At 39.0% G+C, this 21,574-nt stretch overlaps 1 protein-coding gene across 3 annotated transcripts in view; it reads left to right on the forward strand.

The window, feature by feature from the left end:
- The window catches only part of syn2b (synapsin IIb), a 77,059-nt gene that overhangs the window by 31,027 nt on the left and 24,458 nt on the right, over positions 1-21,574 (forward strand). For all 3 annotated transcript variants that reach the window (XM_035152303.2, XM_035152302.2, XM_035152301.2), the window contains exons 2-5: positions 13,983-14,040; positions 15,845-15,936; positions 20,872-21,028; positions 21,374-21,463. In XM_035152303.2, the coding sequence (XP_035008194.2) occupies positions 13,983-14,040; positions 15,845-15,936; positions 20,872-21,028; positions 21,374-21,463 (397 nt within the window). The remainder of the gene's footprint in view (positions 1-13,982; positions 14,041-15,844; positions 15,937-20,871; positions 21,029-21,373; positions 21,464-21,574) is intronic.

The raw sequence follows: 21,574 nt of genomic DNA on the forward strand, positions 1-21,574 counted from the left end.
TCCTTGTGTGGTTAACTCCTGAGGCACGTTTTCAGAGGTTGAAGTGAGGAACACAAACAACATCTCATTGACATTCTGTATGTTCAGTGTGACATCTGTCTCTTTTTAAACTCTTTCTCTTTGCATCTGACACACACACACACACAGTCAGTCACAGCCACCCAACACTAATGCAGGGTGCCTCACAAGATGCAATTAATGAGTTGCACTGAAGCGAACAGAAGCAGAGGTCCTTGGTATTGCCACTATGTGACAAACCACTATGGTGAACAATGAAAGAGAGACTCCACATTAAGGGCCTGTGTGTCTGTGCGCATGTGCTGTGCAGAGCTGAGCAGCTTTAATGAGTGTTTAGCTTTGGGATCTTGGCTCAAATGATGACAAACAACAGACTGCTGATCTGTTCGTCGTCTATTTCTGCTCATTGTAGTGATTCCACCTCGTCCCTGTACAATACGATCAGGACAACATGGATAGTGTCTGATGTTTCCATATGGTAAGAGGATCTGTGAACTACGACAACTTAATTTACTTATTTTTGTGACAGCATCAGAAAAAACGAGTGACATCTTGTGAAATAGTCTGATTGGCTTCCTTGCAGAGAGTTAGATGAGGAGACAGACACCACTCTCGTGTCTGTATAGTGAATATGAAGCTAGAGCCAATTGTTAAGCTTTGTTTAGCACAAAGAGTTGTAAAGGAGGGAAACAGCCAAACTGGATCTATCCAGTAACAAAATCTGCCGACTAGCACATTATCAAGTTCTATCTCATTTGTTTGATCTGTACAAAGATGGACTACAAAAACAAGACACTACTGTTTAAATGATGTGTAATTTTCCTTGTCTAGAAATGGTGACTTACTTGAGTTTGCTGGTTGGATGGTGACAAGATCCCTTTTCTCATCTTAGATTAATCTCAAGTTAAGTCAAGTTTATTTTTGTTAAAACAAACCAGTGTTAAGTTATGCGTTGATTTAGGGAGTTCGAAGTTTTGGTTGTTAAAGTCAAAAATGTCACACCTCAAATGTTCTGATCCACACATCCCTAACACTATAGACCTTGATTCTTAATTTATTAGAGAGGACAGTTTGTATAAAATGCTTCTCAGCAGATGAACTATAAACAGTCGTTGTCACAATTCACTTCTGTCCACTTGAAGATTTACACATGAAAAGTTTCCTAGTGCACCGTCAGTCTGAAAAGACAACAAGCAGGAGTTATCTTGCGGCAGTTTGATTTATTCGAGCGGAAACTTGCTCATTGATTAATCGTCACCGTGTGGGGTCCAGAATATTGTAAACACACAAACTGGTCCATTAATCCTGACTGAAAACATTCTCCACCACTGATGCACATGAGCTTGTTGGGGCTTCTACAGTCAAACCTGTGTGTATGGGTGTGTACATGTTTTAGCTTTAATAACTGAAGTTTTGATTTCGGTTTGGGCTTAATCTTTACATTATTTGTTTTTACTTTTAGGATTATGGTAAAAGGTAAAAGATAAAAGGTAACTTGCAGTTCAGGTTTACTCTCTGTTCAGCCCAATGCAAGCTACTTCCATCTCTCACTGTTTCAGGCTAATTAATCGATTCATTAACTACTATTGGACACGGTACGACGGCTCTTTCATGTTTTTTTTTCGGTGTAGCTCTTTGACACGCCCTCTCTTTGCTTCTCATCTCTGTTGGAGAGTTCAAACGGCTCAGTGAAGGAGAACCGCATCATCTGTTAAGTTACTTAATTAGCTACGAAAGCTAAGACACGGATAGATAAAGATCCAAGATCCAACGTAACACTAGATAGAGCGTGTAGCATCTAAAAATGTATTACCAGCTGCTGTTGTAAAAGAGATGACCTGCAATGCACTCACCTACACACACAATAGATAAATGAAGAGGCAAGATCACACAGCAGCAGAAAACCAACGGCATAGTAATATCAAAACAAGATAATAAACATGATTTAAAATTAATATTGGTATTGTGTTTTTCATGCACTCTGTACATTTCATAAAATTGACGGACTCACTGACAACAATAAGTTATATTCAGAAATTTTCCTGCAGCTGATACGTCAAATGCTTCACTCCACTTACAGTACTTGAATTAAACTAAGACCTAACATAACATTTTATGCAAACATATTGCCTGTTTTGAAAGCTTCCTTACATGACATCCATATCAAAATTCTTAACCCAGAGGTCACAGTTTTTAGCAGGCGTCACTGCTACTCCTGGAAAACAGTAGTTGAGGAATCAACGGGCTACATAAAGGTCTCCTTTACTGCCAATTCTCGGGGGACCACATTGACCGAGTTCTGTGCAATGGGGCAGTAAATTGCCATGGCCTCCATTGCCAATCTTATTTTAGTATGAGGTACAAGCTGCTCTGGAGTATATCAATATCTTTTAATGTACAGTATACTGATGGAATAGTGAATGGGAAGAAGTATCTGTGCTTGTTTTAGCGTTAAAGAGACTGTATGATAGAGATTGAGAGTAAAAAGGGAAAAAACAGTCAATAGGTATTTCAACATCGAGGGCGCAGTGGGCTCCATTTCACTGCAGGTGCAAAGCTTGTAATGCAAGTGAACAAGCACCGGGACTGTTTATTTAGTTAATTTTGTCTGCTTTGTTTACTTTGTAATGTGGCTCCAAATGAGCTCGCCTGTGCCTAGTCGGGTGTAGCGTATTATTATGTAGATCAGGTGGTACAGTGCAATTTTGGTGTCCAATATGATCCGAAACAAGATTGTGTTTTTCCATCTTTCACATTATTAGCAAGGCACAGACAAAAGACTCAAATGCACAACTTGAGATGCAGGGATAAACTCAAAAGCCAGATTAATCAAAGGGTCGGTGCACAGCAAGACGGTCTTGAATGCAGAGGTATCCAAGATGATAAGGTAAACACAGGTCCAAAAAACTCGAACAATAAGTTCATACACAATTACTCTCACAAGGGGTAGAATGCTGCAGGTCACTAGGGAACAGACAAAAGAAACACCGAGATGAAATACTCTGAGCGGCGGGCGGATAATGAGACATTGGTGAAACACACGAGGGCGAAGCAGGTAATCAAATGTGGGGAGAGCAGGAAGTGAGGATCTGAAACGAGACTGAGATACTGTGATACAAAATATAACAGAAGACAAATATTGAATAATAGAATAATAAAGCATGACCTAAATGCCAGGACTGCATGTGACACACATGATGCCATATTTGCATTTTAATGTATGTGTAATTTCACATTTAACCCAATAGAAAGAGTTTGTACTGATTCAAAGTAAGTTAAAACATTATTAATGAATCTAGTAGAGATCGACCGGTATTGATTATTGGGCCCGATGCTGATATTAGGGAGAGAAAATGTTCTAATTGTAATTCAGAAATTATACATCCTAAGATGTTGTTATAAAATCTTATGACAACAAAATGTATTTGAGGCTTGATATTTTACAATTTGACCATAAAATGTATAATCAATAACTATAAATAAAAAGAAAACACAAATACAACCAAACATATAGAACTTGAATATATTTAGATGATTCAAATATTTTTTAGGTGGAATTTAATCATAAATGCCAATCTTCTCTGCCTTGTTTTTCTGTGAAATATATATCTTCATATCAGTGCATATTGGCAAATGACTGAGATAAATCATTAAAACGCTCTTATTCGACCAATGTATTGGTCGGGCTCTAGAATTTAGTAAACTATGCAAAAGTCCTAGGTTATAAAAACACATTATAATTTGTTATTTAGATTATTGTGGTATAGTCACCTTGGCTTGGCTTATATCTTAGACTGCCTTTCAAAGTAAATGTAGTAACAGAGATTTCAGTATCACCTGAAACAAACATCTATCTTAAAAAGGAAACAGCCTCTGTCCATAGAATCATAACTGAGTCAGAGTGCTGTGTGTTCCTGCTCTGGGACTCTGCACCTCCCTAGAATGAAAACGATTTTCTCTGCGGCAAAGCCAAACCAAACTCCCCACCCGGCCCATTAGGAGACAGGCTGCTGCTTCCAAAGATGGAGCTGATGTCATCAGGCATTGTTGAGGCCTGTACCAAGCATTCATCTCACTCCAGCCCCTTCGTCAGATTGCACCGTACTATATGAATGCTTGTTCCTATAATCAGCAAAACTGGAAAAGATAATCTGGTTACATGTATGTCTGTGCCACATGTATCCACTTGTTTTTTCCCCGCCTCATTTCAATAAATAAAGACCAATAGATTCCTATTGAGCCACGGGGCAGAGAAAAGAAAAAATGATTCTGCATATCATGCTGTTTGTTTGGTTTGTTTGTTTTGTTGCTTGGCAGAAGAAACCCCTTAACGTCCATCGACCATCTGCCCGTGGTACCTAGGAACATTTTCTTTTTGGCTCATACTAGGCAAAGTAAAATGCAATAGGTAGATCAGCAGTTCAGTTTTCTCTCACTGTCTTGCAGTCTGTCTGTCTTTAAATTGGCACAATCTGTTAGCATGTATTCACTGTCTCTCACTCCCACTGCCTTTAACCTATTCCTACCCCTATCCTCTTCTTTAATCAGTACAAGGAAACTTCATATAAGTTTATGTTATGTCCACCAAATTTAGATATTTCAACTTTTTTTCTAAGAAAACATTTTCCCACTAACATTTAAACTAATATATCAGTCAACGGTCAAAAGGTCATTACATTATGTTAATACACTGACTAACCAAATGCTGTGATAAACTATATCAATAAACGGGTTGTTTAAATACAAAATCTTAAGTCCTGTGTCATTTCCCAGTGTTCCTCCTCCACTATCTGAGTGTTTGCTCAACCTTGAAATAATCCTCGACTGTTTCACTGACTAGACCCTGTTTTTGTCTTTATTTGTCTCAATATGTGCAGTTGTGTGTGTGTGTGCATTTAAAGTAGTGTGTGCTCTCATGTGTGTCCAGACAGAGAGCAGGACACATAAATAGAGACAGAAGCGAGATGAGCATCTGGATAAAGTAGTCATAAAGTCTCATTTGTGCAAAGTCACAGCAGGCTTGTCTGCAGTGATGAATCGTCTCTCCGTCTTGCTGCAGACAGACACTCTGTCTCAACCCACCATGGCATCAATTTGGTTGGAAAATCGTGTGGCCAAGTTCTTGACTCTTAAATTAAATTGCTCAACCAGTGCAAATTTTGAAGAGATATAAGGTACATCCAAGGTTCTTGGTAAAATTGGATTTTTCACAGGCCCTGCTGCTCTGCTGGATCTGATTAGCTTGCCGCCAATGCTTTTACAACACAAAAGAGTTATGGAGAAATCTTGAGTTTAAAACACTGTCCCTTTGACTCTGCATCCATCTGAGAACACAACCCTTTATCTTAAAAGCCCAAAGTGACTGGAGGCCGTGCATCAAGACATGCATCTTACTTCAGGAGACAAGCAGATGAGAGGCAGACACCGAGTTGAATTTGAGTTCAGCCAATGAAGTTTTAAACAGTTGTTGTCAAGTATTCTCCTGAGCAGCATGTTCCGATATACATGAATGTGAGAATGTGGAATCGGGTTGGGTTTGATCATGTGTGCTGGACTATCTACGCTGCACATGCTTAGTCGGGAAAAAATCAGGCATGGGTCGGGTTGGAATACAAAAAACTGAATACCTTTCTGGTTCGGGTCTGGCTCAGCAAATTCTCTCTCGGGTTTGGTCATGTCCAGGCAAAATTGCGACCCAAGCCGTGCTCCAAGGCATGAAAATGTCATAATAAAGACAATGAATAGCACTTACATCAGAGAGTCTCTACATCACAAACGTAGAGCCTGAAGTATTTATCAGTTGAGTGATAAAAATTGGACTTATCGTTCTCTGCATATATTTTCTAGAATAAAAAATGCGAAAAAAGATGTGCATTATTCTTTAAGTATATATTTGGTTGTATTTATTTGTATTCATAGTTTTTTATAATAGAGTAAGTAATTAAGTAGTTAAACTGTGAAATATCAACCCTCGATGTCTTTGTCATAAGGTTTTGATAACATCATGCTAGGAATCATTTCCATTTTCTAATTTTTATCCTGCATTGCTGTGCGGCCTCAGAACCACTAGCGTGTCTGTATGTTGTTAAAGGTCACATTTAGATTTTGGAAATTTACAATGAACATTAAAGATTGTTTTTCTTTTCAGTTTAATTGATATTAATTGTCAGTTAATTAAACACAAGCAGGTCCTATATATCCTTTCATTTTCTTTGGCGATTTCATTTTAAAGCACAAATACTAAATTCCTAATCAGACTGTTTTAGCACAGTCATAGAGGCTTTTCTGACACAGTCAGTACTTTGCAGTAATGAGGTGGTTGTTGGCTCAGTTTTGATTCTCGTTTTGAAATGATCGTGCCCCGTATCAAATAGCTACTGTTTGGCTTCGTCACTCCCCTCAATTAGTGAACTGAAACCCAAACACCACTGCCTTCAGCCTGGATAAAAACGATTACAGGCTAATTGTTCATTCAGGTACTTTGACAGGAGGGAGGACGGCAGAATATTTATACCATGGCACCAAAGCCGGTGCAGAGAAAACAGGTTAAATGCATTAAAAAGGTTTATTATGTTGTAAACAGCCATGTTGATAGATTGTCATTACCCAGTCAATCACCTTAAACCAATTTCCAAGAATTATTTGGGGTCTAATAAGCAAAGATTTGTTCATCGGTGTACTTCCTAATTACCATTCCTATTCTGTGTGGAGTACTCAGTTTGTTAATTATCATGTTTTATTCACAAATTGATTTTAATATTGATGACCGAAAGCCAGGACTGACGGTGCTGATCATTCTCACAATGCCTCCTGCAGGCCTCACTCTTAAATCAAGGGGACAAACTTTGAATCTACCTTTTGTAATTGCAAATCAATCACACATTGAGAAAATGAATTTACCTTTTTATGCCTGAAATGTTTGAGAACCAGGGGGGAAATGATAGATTGTATATTTCCCAAACTGTCATGTTCTGCCAGTTTGAAAACCACAGTCAGATTCAATTCTGCAGACTTGTGGCAGCCGTCAGCTGTCAAAGTTCAGGGTTGAATGGGAGTTGCTGTCAAGGAGGCAGTGGATAAAGCATTGAGATTTGTTATATCAGTAAAAGTATAAAAATACTTTATATTTTATCCTACATTCAGGATTTAATGTAAAAGTAAACTAAATTTGTTGAATGTATGAAGTAAAAGTACACATCAAGCAAAGTTTCTTAAATTGTTTATGTGGTATTTAAATGCAAATTTTAACAACATCATATTCTGAACTAGTGTACACCTCCTACAATGCATCATATTTTATAAACTGTATGTGCAGCTTTGAAAAACTCCTGAAAAGCAATTAGAAATTACAGCTGTGATATTAATTGAGTGACGCAAAATGTGCAATATTTATCACTGTCAAGGAGAATATATGTTTGCACACATGTTTGATTGTTGGTTTGTTTGTTTACATGTGTTTTTTGACTCCATTATGCAAAAACTACTGAGCCGCTTTGCATTTACCTTGGTGGAGGAACGGGACATGTGTCAGGGAAGAATCCATTCTCCATAATCATTTTCCTTTACATTGCCGGATAGGGTATTTTCATCAATTTCTCAGGACCTTATATTTGCGATCTACGAGTTTGACCTGTTGATGTAGGATATTGTAATACTCTATTTTTTTCATTTATTTTGCTATAACAGGCTGACACACGTTGTTTAGCTTTGACAGAGGTATCCACTCTACTGAGTCATTCTCGGCGTAATTGCAAAATCTAGTAAATTACTTTTTGATCAAATGAAAATGTCCTTCTGCTCTGAGAAATGTATTAAAGGATGAGAAGGTTAATGTCAGAGAACCTTCAGATGGCAATGAGAGGCAAACTGTGAGCTGGGGGGGGGTGATGAACAAGAGAAAGACCCGGCTACAATAGTTGAGTTAAAGCTGAGTTAAAACAAAATAAGATTAATGTCACACCTGTCTGCTTTCCAAGGACAAGAAGAACAATAACAACACTCTCATTAACAGTCACACACACACACACACACAGACAGTAACTCTCAGTATCTGCAGGCTGGTCTCAGTGAAACCTTAAGAAAGCAATCAACATTGCAGTTGGTTCCAACTTGTTCCCTAGATGAGCCTTTTTCAATAAAGCAGATGTGCCACTAGTGGATACTGTAGAACACACACACACACACATACACAAACCCGCGTCCACAAACATGTACACACTCCTTAGTGTGCGTTTGTGTCAACATGAGAAAATATCCTGCCCTGTAGGTCATCATTCATCACAGTAATGTAATAAACGCACACACACTGACCTCTCACCAACACAAACACACACACACACACACACACACACACACACTTCTACCTCTCTACCACCACACAAACACACACACGTCTACCTCTCTACCACCACAAACTCACACTTACCTCTCACCAACACAAACACACCTCTCACTAACACAACCACACACACACACACGTCTACCTCTCTGCCAACACAAACACACACACTTCTATCTCTGAGCATCATTTGTCAAACTTAGTGTACAAACAGAAAATAAATGTCTCATGTATTTCTGTCTTATAATATTAACATATACAGGAAGATGACACTAACATTTTTGAAGAGTAATGCATGAATTCAAAAGCCAAGTATTATAATGATATATTATATTGATCATATATCTACTTAACTTTTTTCCCCTGCTACATTTCCAGTACTACTTTCAAATAAAACTCATTGTTTATTTGAGTGGTTGATAAATCAGTTTCACTAACGCTACATGACCTTTTTAGACCGATCTTTAATTCATCAGATGCCTCCAATAGAACATTTCACCAGTTCCTCCCTGGAAAAGAGCTGCTGTGCCTCTGAATAAAAATCTATTATTAAACAACATATTAATATTTACAAGAGCAGCCTTTATGGATTATGTAAAAAACCTTCTTAATCACCAGTAATAGGCAGGTCAATTAGAAATGATGTATTAAATATAGAAGTGTTTACTTAAGGAATTACTCAGCAAAAGTAATAGTTAGATTGCACAATACATTATGTCTCATACTCAGTCCAGCTCTGTCAAAGGTTTGTTTAAGCCTCAACACCCACAACCTCTCTGTTTAACTTATGACTCACAGATCTGACATCACAGCCGCCACAATAATTATGCATCGTAAGAGATACCCTGTGTCCCTATCAGTCATGTGACAGGATTTATTGACAGAAGACAAAGTCTGTTGCATTGCATACATTTAAAATGACCAATGACACGACAATACATTTTAATTAGAAATTGGAAATGTCAGTCTTTATTCTACCTGATTTCCTCAGAGTGGATGATGGCAGGAGGAGGCGTCGGTGCAGCCAATCACAACTCTGGTTCTTCTGGCCATTTTTCTTTTTCTTCTTGCGCCCATTATGTGCACAGAGTAAAAATCAAACACTCAGTTGTCAAACGGTAAATGACTCAAGTCTGAACCTCTGCTTGAGAGAAGATAAGTAATTGTATGTCTCTGAGAGTCTCTGGTTGATTCCCTGCAGTCGTCCAAACTACTGTGTCACGGTGTCAGAAGAAGCTTGAAAATGCTAAATGAGATGATGACAAAAATCAACCTGGACAGTCTCGACTATACAGATAGAACCAAATCAAGTTTGTTACGACAATCCTATTAAAAGAAAGTTGGTAACAATTCAGTCTTGGAGCTAATCGGCTATCTTCTGACAAAAATGTGTTTTTGCCTGTTTTGCTCTCCACAGCAACCAAAGCCTGCTCAAACGTGAATGGCCAAACTAGAATCGGACATCAGAAGGCGTCTGGCTCCAAAATCTTGTCCCGTGCATATTCACATGCAGAATCTGTTTATAGAGATCAGTTATAATGTGTTTATAGAGAGAGCAGTCGTCCTCGAACCACAAGATCATTGGTTTGATCCAAGTCTTCCCCATCTGCATGTCAAAGTGTCCTTGGGCAAGATACTGAACCCTCTCATAGAATAAGTGCTGCCCATAGATGCCCTGTATGAATGTGTGTGTGTGAATGGGTGAATGGCATTAAACTTTACTGTAAAAGCGCTTTGAGACGTCATCAAGGTGAGAAAAGCACAATATAGACCATTTACCATTTACAAATAAAGAATGGTAGTCTACCATGAAGAAGAGAAACACAATTTTTCATGCAAATGTCTATGTTAGTTTTTACATGACTTTATGCATCCACTCCCGACAACATTATCTTTTTTATTTCCTGCAGAATTGCTTGTGTTTATCACATTCTCTGCCTGTGGTTTCCTGTTGAATAAGTTGTTTCTTCCCATGCACATGATTAGTTTTGCTGGATATAAATAAACCAGCCTTCTTGCTGTTACATGCAGCATCCCACCCTTTCTCTTTAGTGGATCTTATTGAAGAGATTTATCATTAAGTAGCATTTGGCAGAAAAGTCCTACTGTGCTGATGTAGTTTTTTCCCATATGTCATCAATAGTAAAACACTTGTTTCACGGTTCGGGCCGTGGTCTGAAGTGCACCATGTGTCAAAGATTCGACCCACAGACTGCAGTGAATACGCAAACACGCTTTGACATCAGAACCAAGAACGCCTGGAAAAACTGACAGAAACAGGTAGCATGCAGTCAGAAAGTTTCCATAGAAACTGAAAAATAAATTCTTAGTCTGCAGCCAGCACAGTTCACCAGCCCTGGTGCTGTTCCTTCCACAGTGTTCTCATCTCTATATACCCACAGTAACAGCTTGCCAGCTGGCCAAATAATTACACTGTCTCCCACCACGCTCGAGCTGACAGGACTGTTGTTACACCTTTTGTGCCCTTTTACCCCAACTATGAGATTCTTGTTTAACACTCTCCACTCCATTCATGGACCAAGCGAGGAGAAGGCCAGGGCTTGTTAAGTCTTGCATTGCTAGAGCGACTATGCGAGTGCCAGAATAGGGGGATGGTAGTTTTTGTGCAGCTCATTGAAAAAAGAATTTTAACCAATCAAAGTCACCAAGCCTGTCATAGATAGTTAGTTTATTCCTGATTCCTTAATCTTGACTTGTGATTTCTACATTTTAAAACAGCTTAGCAACACAAACGCCCCTGCGCAATCATTCTTGTTAGACTGAATCCATTAAAAAGCAGTCACTTGACATGCATGGCTCATTTGTAGGCATACATTCCTTTAATGTGTGTTTGCATTGAATCGATCATGATCACCAGAGAGGGGAGAGAAGAACAGATGGGTGGGGGAAATTAGGAATTGAGAGGTAAAGTGGGAGAAATATAGCAATGCAAGGAGGGAGAGGGAGAGAAATAGCGAGAAAGTGTGGGAGCGTGTGAGAAAGAACATCACCTGTCATGAAGTGATATGCATCATACTGCAACTAGAAGCAGACACAGTCATTACACCCTGATTACAGTGGTTATTCTTGCCAACAGTAACTCATTGTATTATACAAGACTATAATCGATGTAAAACAAAGCTTGAAGAGGATATTTCTTTGGCTCTTGTGCTAATTCTGACAATAATTCTGCTATGTGAGCAAACGTCAATTTGTAGTTTAGAAAATAATGTTTTTCAGGGAAACAGAGTACGCTGTGGAGCCAAGTTTGGATAAATAATACTATGATTATATTGATGTTTTTGGGTTTGTGTGTATTTTGAAGGTCCATCATTTAAGACACTAATTCCACTTCTCTGTATTTTCTCTCTGTCATCTTTCTCTGTCTCCCTCTGTCATTACATGCATTGATCTGAAAGGGTTCATCCACAGATCAATATAAAAAATTGATTCTCATGCTCAGCTGTTGAACATCGCTCAGTGTAGAGCCACAGTTTGGTCGTGATGTTTCCTGTGCATCTAATTCATCCATGTAATCAAGGTGGGAAAATCCTCTAAGGTTTACAGAGTGGCATAGTCCATACATTTTAAAGATAAAGCTTCAAAAACATATTAGTTCAACATGACTTTCCCATAAAACTGTTGATACTTATTATACCATCAATATCACTTTCTCATACTTCCTGAGATTCCCCGTTTCTCCAGAATTATATATTTGGGTATATTTATCCTAAAAAAAACCTCTGAGCAGCTCCAGTCTTCAGATGTTCACGCCAGATGTGCCCTGCTTGAGCTGTGAACCTCATGAATTAAAGAGCACGTACTTGTGTAAATTCACCTTTATTTCTGTCTCAGAATTTCCACTCTGCATTATTTGGATAATAGCAATACTGAGATCTGCTGAAGATCTTAATGTCACCCACACATTGCCTGAGCAAACAAAATTCTCTGCAGTTACTATAGAAACGTAGGTAGGTTCTACTTGGTCAAAGTGCACGGACAATTTGGGATGTGAAAAGAAAGATTATACCCAAGTACTGTATATACTTGCATGGTTCTATAGGAAGCAGGACTGGATTACTTTTTCATTTGTGGTTCGAAAGTGTCCTGTGAGAGTCCTCTGTCGGGATTTCGCTAACAGCTCTGTTAGGATTCATGCTCGCAGATGGTGTGTTTTGCTATGTGGCAGCTACATTATGCTTTTTAATGGACTTTAATGAGGGAGCTACATCAGCCGCCTTTCAGTAGAACACTAGCCTGTAATTGTCAATTACTGCATTGGCCTGGCATCCCTTGGCTCTGTGTATTGTTTTGCATTGTGCACTGCAGAAGCTGAATGTGGAGCCTCATTCGCTCCATAGATGCTTGATTCTGCATTGAATTCTTCTGAGAAACTGCATTTTGACTTGACGCGTTTCAGTGGTGGAGGTTAGTGTGTCGTCATCATCAAAGCAACATCGTAGTGTGTTCAAGCAGCTGCCATTCTCCCTAAAATAACAAACACCCATCAAAATGCACCTTGTTTTGGGACTGAGAAAGATGTATCTCTGTAATACTGAGGTCACCAATTTTGCTTGTGTGGTCATTGATAGTTTAAAGTTCCTGCATCGTGCCCTCAGAGTGTTGCTCTCACAGATGGTCTGATCCTAATGAACCAAATTAACAAGCCAGATGCTTCTGTGCTGCACTACACACGGTCCTATGAGGTTATAGGGAATGAACCTTGCATACATTTTAGTTTGTTGTGTACAGAGGGACCATGAGCACACACACACACACACATTTAATGTAATGGCATCAATATGTTGTAGAGTTATCTATAGTTTATAAAATATCTTCTATAAAGACTTCTTATTTTTAGCCATATTATCAGGCTCATGGTTATGGCTGTATTCGACTGTTATGTATGGGCTGATGATGGAGGCCGTGTAAAGCATCTGCGATACATCCACAGTGTAGAGTAAAATGAAACGTCCTGAGCATTTTGTCTGTTTGTGTTTTGTCTGGCGGTCTGCGTGCCTCTGCTCGCCTCCTTCTCTCTGTCAGTCTGTTTTGCCTGCCTGCCGTGTGTGTGTGTGTGTGTGTGTGTGTGTGTGTGTGTGTGTGTGTGTGTGTGTGTGTGTGTGTGTGTGTGTGTGTGTGTGTGTGTGTGTGTGTGTGTGTGTGTGTGTGTGTGTGTGTGTGTGTGTGTGTGTGCTTTCAATCTATTTCTACATCACTCTTGAGCGAGTTGCAGCCAAGATATTAGGAAGTCAACATCAATTCAGATTGTTATTGGGAACATTCATCATTCAAGCTGCAAGATGACACTTTCAAATAATTGCAGCAGAATTGCAGGTTTAATCAGATTTTGGTGTTACAGCCCATTGACGGACACTAATTGCAGTTTTGGTTTGGCAACGCTGATTTGCTGAAACTTTTTTAAGCTAATCAAAAATCTCAATAGAAAAAACTGTCTCCTACAACAGAGAAAGGTTGGCCATTAACAGCGCACGAGCAGGCATCCATTTTCTCTCCATCATTTGTTCCTCAGGGAGTGGGATGTGTCCAGGAGAGGGCAGCACAGACAGCTGCACAAATGTCAGCCTCAATCTCTTCTCTCTCTCTCTCTCTCTCTTTTTCCCAGGTCCAAAGTGTTTCGGGGAAAGAAGATCCTTGGGGACTACGACATCAAAGTGGAGCAGGTATAACATTGATTTTATAGACCTTTGATTCTGCAGAGTCATTTATAAAAGGGTGAGCGGGATCAGGATGAAAGTGGACTGACACCATACTCACATGTTTGATGTGGGGATGTATAGAATTTCCCCGACAAGGAGAGACACTGATGCTGAGCACATTTTCAGCAAAACGACAAAAACGCTTTCATATAAGAGCCACTTGTCTTTTACTTTTTACAACAGGTCAGAAGTGACATAAAATAACTTGGAGCCTGAAGTGTAAACAAAATAATGCTGTCACTCTGCCTCGTTATATTGAGGTTACAGTGATATGCCAGCATCAGGGCTTTGGGGATGGCGATGTTGGTCAACGTGTTAGTTGGTTAGTCCAACACTTTCATCATGACTGTTTTTGGACACATGTTCATGGTTCCCAGAGGTTGAATTCCAACACCTTAGATCATCCTCTTCCTTCCCCTCAGCATCATGAGGTCGACATTTTCACATCATGAGCGGAAACTTGACATCTACTTGATTGTCTGGCTCCAAAGTTGATTCAGATATTAGTTGTTCCGAGATGATGATTATAGTGACCCCCTGATTTTTCTTCTAGCATCACCTTGAGTTATGGATTCAGATATTTAAGGTCCACAGAAGATCAAAGTTAATGACTTTAATGATGCCCTAAATATTTTTCCTCTAGTATCATGCTGTTAGCTTGTGATTGTTTGGTTTCATGCAGGGTGAACACTCAACACTTAAGCCCAATTCATGCGTCTGCGTCGAAGCTACGCCATAGCCTACATGTAGATGTGTACCCTACGCAGAGCCCTACACTGTACCCTGATGTGCACCTCCCCAAAAATTGAACTACACATTGAGGCAACGCAGATCGCAAGAGCAGTAATTGGTCCGCTGGGTAGCATCGCATTTCCGGCAGACTCTGCGCCAGTTTTGAATTGAGTTGAAGGAACGAACACAGACGACTTCTTTCTTTTCTTCATTGCAGTTCTTTAAGAAAAAGTAATTGCTCTTAAACATCTATCAGCTCCAACTCCAACACGATCCGCTCAGTAACAGTTAACAGTGTTCTGAACTTTGAATGCTGGGCCCCGTGCGTAGGCTTCATGCGCACCTACGGCGTGGCTTCGACACAGAAGCATGAATCAAGCTTTAGTTACTGCATTTGAAATGACAAGTCTCTGGGATTTCACACCAAACGGTTTCACACCTAATAGATGTTGACAGTTAAATTACAACTACAAGTCTCACCACAGGAACAAAAATAGTCACTGGTGGAGACAGGAGTCGGCAGCTATGAGTCACAGAGGAATCCTCACTGTAGTCTGCAACCACACCAAAGCCCAATATGGTTTTGTACCTGAATAGCTATATGGTATTTCTATACAATTTATTTGTTTGTATCCCAGTTAATACAATAAAGAATTGTTGTATTTGTATCCAGTACCAACATCTTTCTCTTCACCTCATTTTATTGCCTCTGCAGAGGGGATTTGTTGGACGAGAACGTTTTTCAGTATTTTATTTAGTTTGTTTTGCTCCCAGTGCAAGTGACTCAAATGAAAAAATGATGTGTCTGCAACAATAGATTAGAGTTGACATATTACACATCTCCTGTTCGCACAATAACCAGGAGCACTAACAATATAAGCATCTGGTTTTTCTCTTGTATATGAGTTGTTACAGTCAAAGCACTAGGGGCCATTTATTGTTTAATGGGATTTCTGAGTATTCAATCTGTGTTTATGTCAAGACTTAATGTTTGTAACTAATAAAACTGTCCTCCATCCTTTTTCCATCCTCATAGGCCGAGTTCTCTGAGGTCAACCTCATCTCGCACTCAAATGGAACCTGTAACGTGGACATGCAGGTCGTCAGGAGCGGTACCAAAGTGGTCAGGTCAGCACCACACATGCATGGCTCACACACGTACACGCAGAGAGTGTTATTGAGGAACTCTGTTGATTTATGGTTTAAGATCATACTTTTAATCCCAATTTTAGTTGTTTACCCTACATCCTGATACTGGTCATGAGATTAATCACTAAATACAACAAAAAAATAACAAACTAACCTCACCACCATCAGTTGGACCTCATGTCCTGACACTAAACGCACCCCACATTTAAAAAAGTGTCCCTGCTTTGGGGATTAATTTCCCTAATTTGCAAGGATATTTGATCCTCATTTTGTATTTGAAGTATTTCAACAATAGCATTTGTTTTAACGAAACATTCTCCTTGAGGGATGAATTAAGTATTACCGATGTGGGGCTCAGAAATAAGCAAAATCTACAACCTCCAAATGCAGCTAATAAATCCAGTTTCAGGATGTCTCAAAGGATGTCTCAAATGTGTCCCAATATTTAACTGTTGTGGTTGTTTTGAGGACATTTCGTCTTCAGTAAGTATAAGGAAGCTGTCAACAGTATAATGTGCTTTGTTGTGTTTGACATTAATTGTTCTATTCAAAAATTATTATGAAATTTTATCCTAAAATGTCCCAAAGAAAATCAAGACAAATCTCAAGTCCCCACTTTTCATCGGTCCAGTGCAGTGTTACAGTCTTACTGCCATGTTTGCACCAATGAATGATGATCCAAAGACTTTTCTATGAGATCACAGGGAAAATCCCCAGAATACTCAGAAAAATGCTGAATAACACTTGTTTACTAAAACCTCTGATTGGTGGAAAAAGAGCCGGAGACATGTGGCCACAACCATTACCCGCAGACTGGCACAGTAGATCTGCGTACACACATGTGAATACACTGTAAAGCAGACAATCACGCAGACACACTACAAAACCACACAGGCACCAGTGTCCCAGAAACAGACCGAATTATGCGAGACAGTAACTGTCACCAGGAAACAAAACCAGCAGGAAATGAGGACAGCAGCGTCAGTCTGACTATCAGCATCTTCTGCCTGTAATTATGCTTTATGAGGGGCCGGTCCTCACATGCTCACACACACAAACATGCACTCAACACTGTCCACTGACTTAATGTGAGGTCAGGGAAACCTTGACTCACTGGAGCTGACAGAAATATTCACGTCAGAGCAGTGATTTTGCAGTCTGTGTATTGCTGAGTTAACCTCAACCCCAAAGAGGACATCATGTTTTTCAAATGTCTCTGCAGCTTTTCTTATATTACTGAATGAACTATGGGAAATATTTACATTGTAGAATATGTGGAAATTCATGATTTTCAGTCCCTGAGCAAATGTTGCAGTGAGAGCCTGATGAGTCAGCGGATTTGGTGTTAAAGGCGAGGAAGAGGCTGTAAACCATCAAGATTATTATATTTTATCTGTAATACTCTATGGAAATGGCAGAATCAGCACATAACAGGGACACAGTCGCTTTAACACGTAACATTTTGAGTTGTGTTTCTGCGTATTCAACATTTGCTTATCTCATCGGTGCATGCATTACGAATTAAATCAGAAATTATCAATATAAACACACATTAAGTAAATGGAAAAATGTAGAAATGCAAATGTGCAAAAGGTCGTGGGTGAGTTAGGCCTCTTTAACAACAGGTCCAGGATGCAGCATTGTTGTTTTGTTAAAGGATAAGTGCAGCATTATTATCTATTTTCTTTAGTGTCAGTTAATTGTGTGAAAAGACAGAAACCAACAATGTGTCTGTCTCAGTACTTTCCATCATTCATGGCTGTTTGCCCCAAACCAATTTGTTCTTACTCATGAATGTCAAACTTTAAATATTGATTTTTTTTTTGTAAAAAATAGAAAAGAAGAATAATAAAAGCACTTCTTTAAGCTGTGGTTTGATACAACTTATTATTGTTCTACTGAGTATTTACTTGATTACATCAGCACTTTGTAAACACAGTTTTTAAAATGTGCTATATAAATAAAGTTTATTATTATTATATTATTATAATAAATCATTAAGATGATATGTCGCTCTGGGCAACAGAGCATATCATGCATGTCTTTTTCATATCAAGTGAACAAAAAGGATGTATTTGGCAAACAGGAATCAAAACATCAGGATCAGTCAAACAATCAACAACCAGTTGTTGGTTCCCATCTTTCGTGACATTTGTTGGAGAAAAGAAAACGTGTATTAAATAATTTGGCTTATTCTGTAATTATTCACATTTTAAGATCATCAAAGTCTTTGTGGATTTTAGCAGCAGAGTCTATTAAACGAGAAGAAATAAACATCACAGAGCTTTCTCTCTTTCTTGCTTCCTTTTTAAATCTTAATTCAGCAGAAAAACTATAAAAATGAAGCTCTGTTATCTAACTTCGTGTCTCTTCATGAGTCGTCTCATTTCAACTTTTTTCCTCCCTCAATTGTTTAGTCTTTGACGCAGGGCAAAGTGAAAACCAGTTAGGATGAATTACTGGCAACACTGGTTTTGGTCTCCAGTTGAGAGAAGAGTCAAGACCCTGCTGATGTTTACAATTTACTGTCAATGATGAAGAGATTATTGTCACATTAATTGCTGTGTCCTCCCCACCAGTCTTTTTTAGCTTCTCCGAGACTCTGATTAGTATTCTCAGAGCATAACGAGCCGGTGGTGGTCACACTGTGCCAGAATTTTCTCTCACTGATCTCTACATCTCTTTTACTCTGTTTTTCTCGCTCTCTATGTCCACCCCCTTGTCTTTCTTCACATCTCCTCGCTCTCACATATTCAGAGCAAGTAACAGGTGTTATGTCCCATCACCATCAACATTTCATTGAGCTCAAGGTTTTTGGTGTTTTACTATTGAGATTTATTCTCAGTAAAGCAGTAAAAAGTCATGAAACCTTGTAAAATTGTGACAGATTACGAAAAACCATCGAACTATGAACTGGTTATTACAATTTAGGAGTTTTCTTTTTACTTTGGCACATTCATGCCACATTTTCTCTCAGTTGTTGAATGTCTGATTTCAGTCCCCATCCAGCCGCCTTCAAGTCCTCACCCAGTCCCTCACCCAGTCCCTCACCCAGTCCCTCACTCTAAGAGTGGGCAATAACATCAATCTCCAATCGTATGTATCAGCACAGATTAAGAACCTTGTTATTATTAAAAGTGGCAAATGTACAACCAGTTGTTTACTGGCACAACACACTGTTTGTCAGTGCCCATTAGACATGATGCCCCATACAGCAGCACAACTGGATTTGTCTGTGCTATAAATCACAGTTGGAGAATAAATCTAGTTTATAATGTGGCAACAAATGGCCCAATTACAGGTGATTACAGTGACAATAACCACATGGTTAAGGTTATAGATTGTCTGCCGTCATGCTTTAAGAAACACTGTTGGTAGGAAATGGGAAACAAACAGCCATACGCTGTGTTTGTTGACCTGAGTGTCTTCCTACATACAAATATGTCATTGTAGGACACAAAAGTTGTCACATTCTTAACAGAAGTACAGATACTTTTACTGAAGTAAAAGTAAATGTATTGAGTCCACCTCTTTACTCAAGTTAAAGTATAAAAGTATAGGCTCTAAATTGTACTCACCGTTATCGACATTCTTCCCTTTCTTCCATGTTGTTACTCCTTGTCATGGACATATGCGCTGTGGCTCTTCTCTGCAGTCGAGTCTCCCTCTACACAGCAAGCAGTCGTCTTTTCTGTGTTATTGTCCATTTAGGTTTAAACCTCTCTTGATATTGGGAAGGCAGCGCATCACGATGCAAAATAAACGTTGTGACTAATTCCCCTCAAATGCATTGAAACCATTTCCTCTAAACTTTTGAAGGACTTTGGAAACCAGTTCTCCAAACTCGTTTACAGACTTTTACCAGCATCCCTCCTGAGAGACACTAATTTGTTTGTTTACCACAGATTTTGTGCTGAGTGAATTATCCCCACATCAGTCTCCCACCATTTATCAGCTCATTGTCTTACTTAGTGATGCATTAAAACATGAAGGCTCATCAATCATTTACCTAAGACCCACTGCTCAATTTTATTAAAGATCTCAGTTTACAATTGTTTTCAATTTAAAAAGCACAAGGTGAAATCCACCGTCCAAGATTGTCTGAGAAGAGGAAACATGACCAGAACAGCTAAAACAAGTTTTCACCTGTGAGGAGTGTTTATTCTATGTTTTAGATATTTCATAAGAAAACATCATGTGAAAAGAGAAGGTGAAATAGTTACACTCTTGCAGAGGTGCAGGTCAGACAGACACGTGCATGGAGGTTGCATGTGTTTAAATAAAATTTCCTCCAGTAACGATACTTTATATCTCATCGATTTGCCTCTGACTCAGTGATGCTGGCAAATTGATCCATTACAAAGTCCTATCATGTAGATTGTTGTGTCATTTTAATTACACATAATAAGAAAACAAATGAAACATTAGTTACCAACTTCAGGCTTCATTTAACATCAAATTCAAGCGTCAAGCATCCAAGACAAAATGTGTTCCTCTCTCATGTGGCTTCGCAAACTAAAACAGAAATCTTGTTAAGACTCCTTCACAGATAATAATCTTCTCTAAGAAGTGAGACATGACCACTACTTTGTCTTTATTACATTCTCCAATTTAAGTAATTTAATGCGGCCAGGTAGACTTATGTAACTACTCTGCTGCAGCATCCAAAGTGGAAAATGTTTTTATTTCACCTTTCACTTATGGCTGGGTTTTTAATCTGTATCATGACCTGTGTTTAATGTCATCTCTTCACTTTCATCTGCACAAAAATGCAATTCATTGACATCTGCATACAAAACTATCTGTATTTATCAAAAATCATAGACAGACAGACTGTGAAAAGAAATGCTCAACAAAACTCTAGAAAATGTGATTTTTTTATTATTTCAGCTTCATTTAATCTCTCATATCCAGGTCGTTCAGGCCCGACTTTGTCTTGGTGCGTCAACACGCCTTCAGCATGGCGCAGAACGAGGACTTCAGGAACTTGATCATCGGCCTGCAGTATGCGGGCGTCCCCTCGGTCAACTCTCTGGACTCCATCTACAATCTCTGTGACAAGCCTTGGGCCGTAAGCATTTCCAGCAAAACTCATTAACAACTGACACAACCCACACACTGTTTTAATGACTGTGGCCTGAGGAGATGTGGGAAGATGCTTTTTAATGGAGGTGGCAGCTTCTTTCAGTTCTAATCAAGATAATTTGGAACATGATGATGTCCAAAATATGATGTCACTTTCATATGAACCATTGCACAGTAACAACACGATGGCAGTGATTTTTACTAAATGAAAATGACCCATAAACTGACATAGTGTATATTTGTTGTAGGCATATTACACTCATTGTGTCCTTATGTTTAATTTGAAGTTGATTCCCTTCTGCTTCTCTCTCTTGGTTCTTGTTTCCTCCAGTTTTCTCAGCTGATCAATAACCAGAAGAGGTTGGGTTCAGATAAGTTCCCTCTCATTGATCAGACCTTCTACCCCAACTACAAAGACATGGTAAGAATATCTTTTCTAGAACATTTATGAGGTGTGTTTGTTAAAGAAGTATAAATAGTACCTATGATTTCATACTACATATATATACATACATGCATAAAGGCTACTGCA

This window comes from Hippoglossus stenolepis, chromosome 3, assembly GCF_022539355.2.
Source record: "Hippoglossus stenolepis isolate QCI-W04-F060 chromosome 3, HSTE1.2, whole genome shotgun sequence".
Lineage (NCBI taxonomy): Eukaryota > Metazoa > Chordata > Actinopteri > Pleuronectiformes > Pleuronectidae > Hippoglossus > Hippoglossus stenolepis.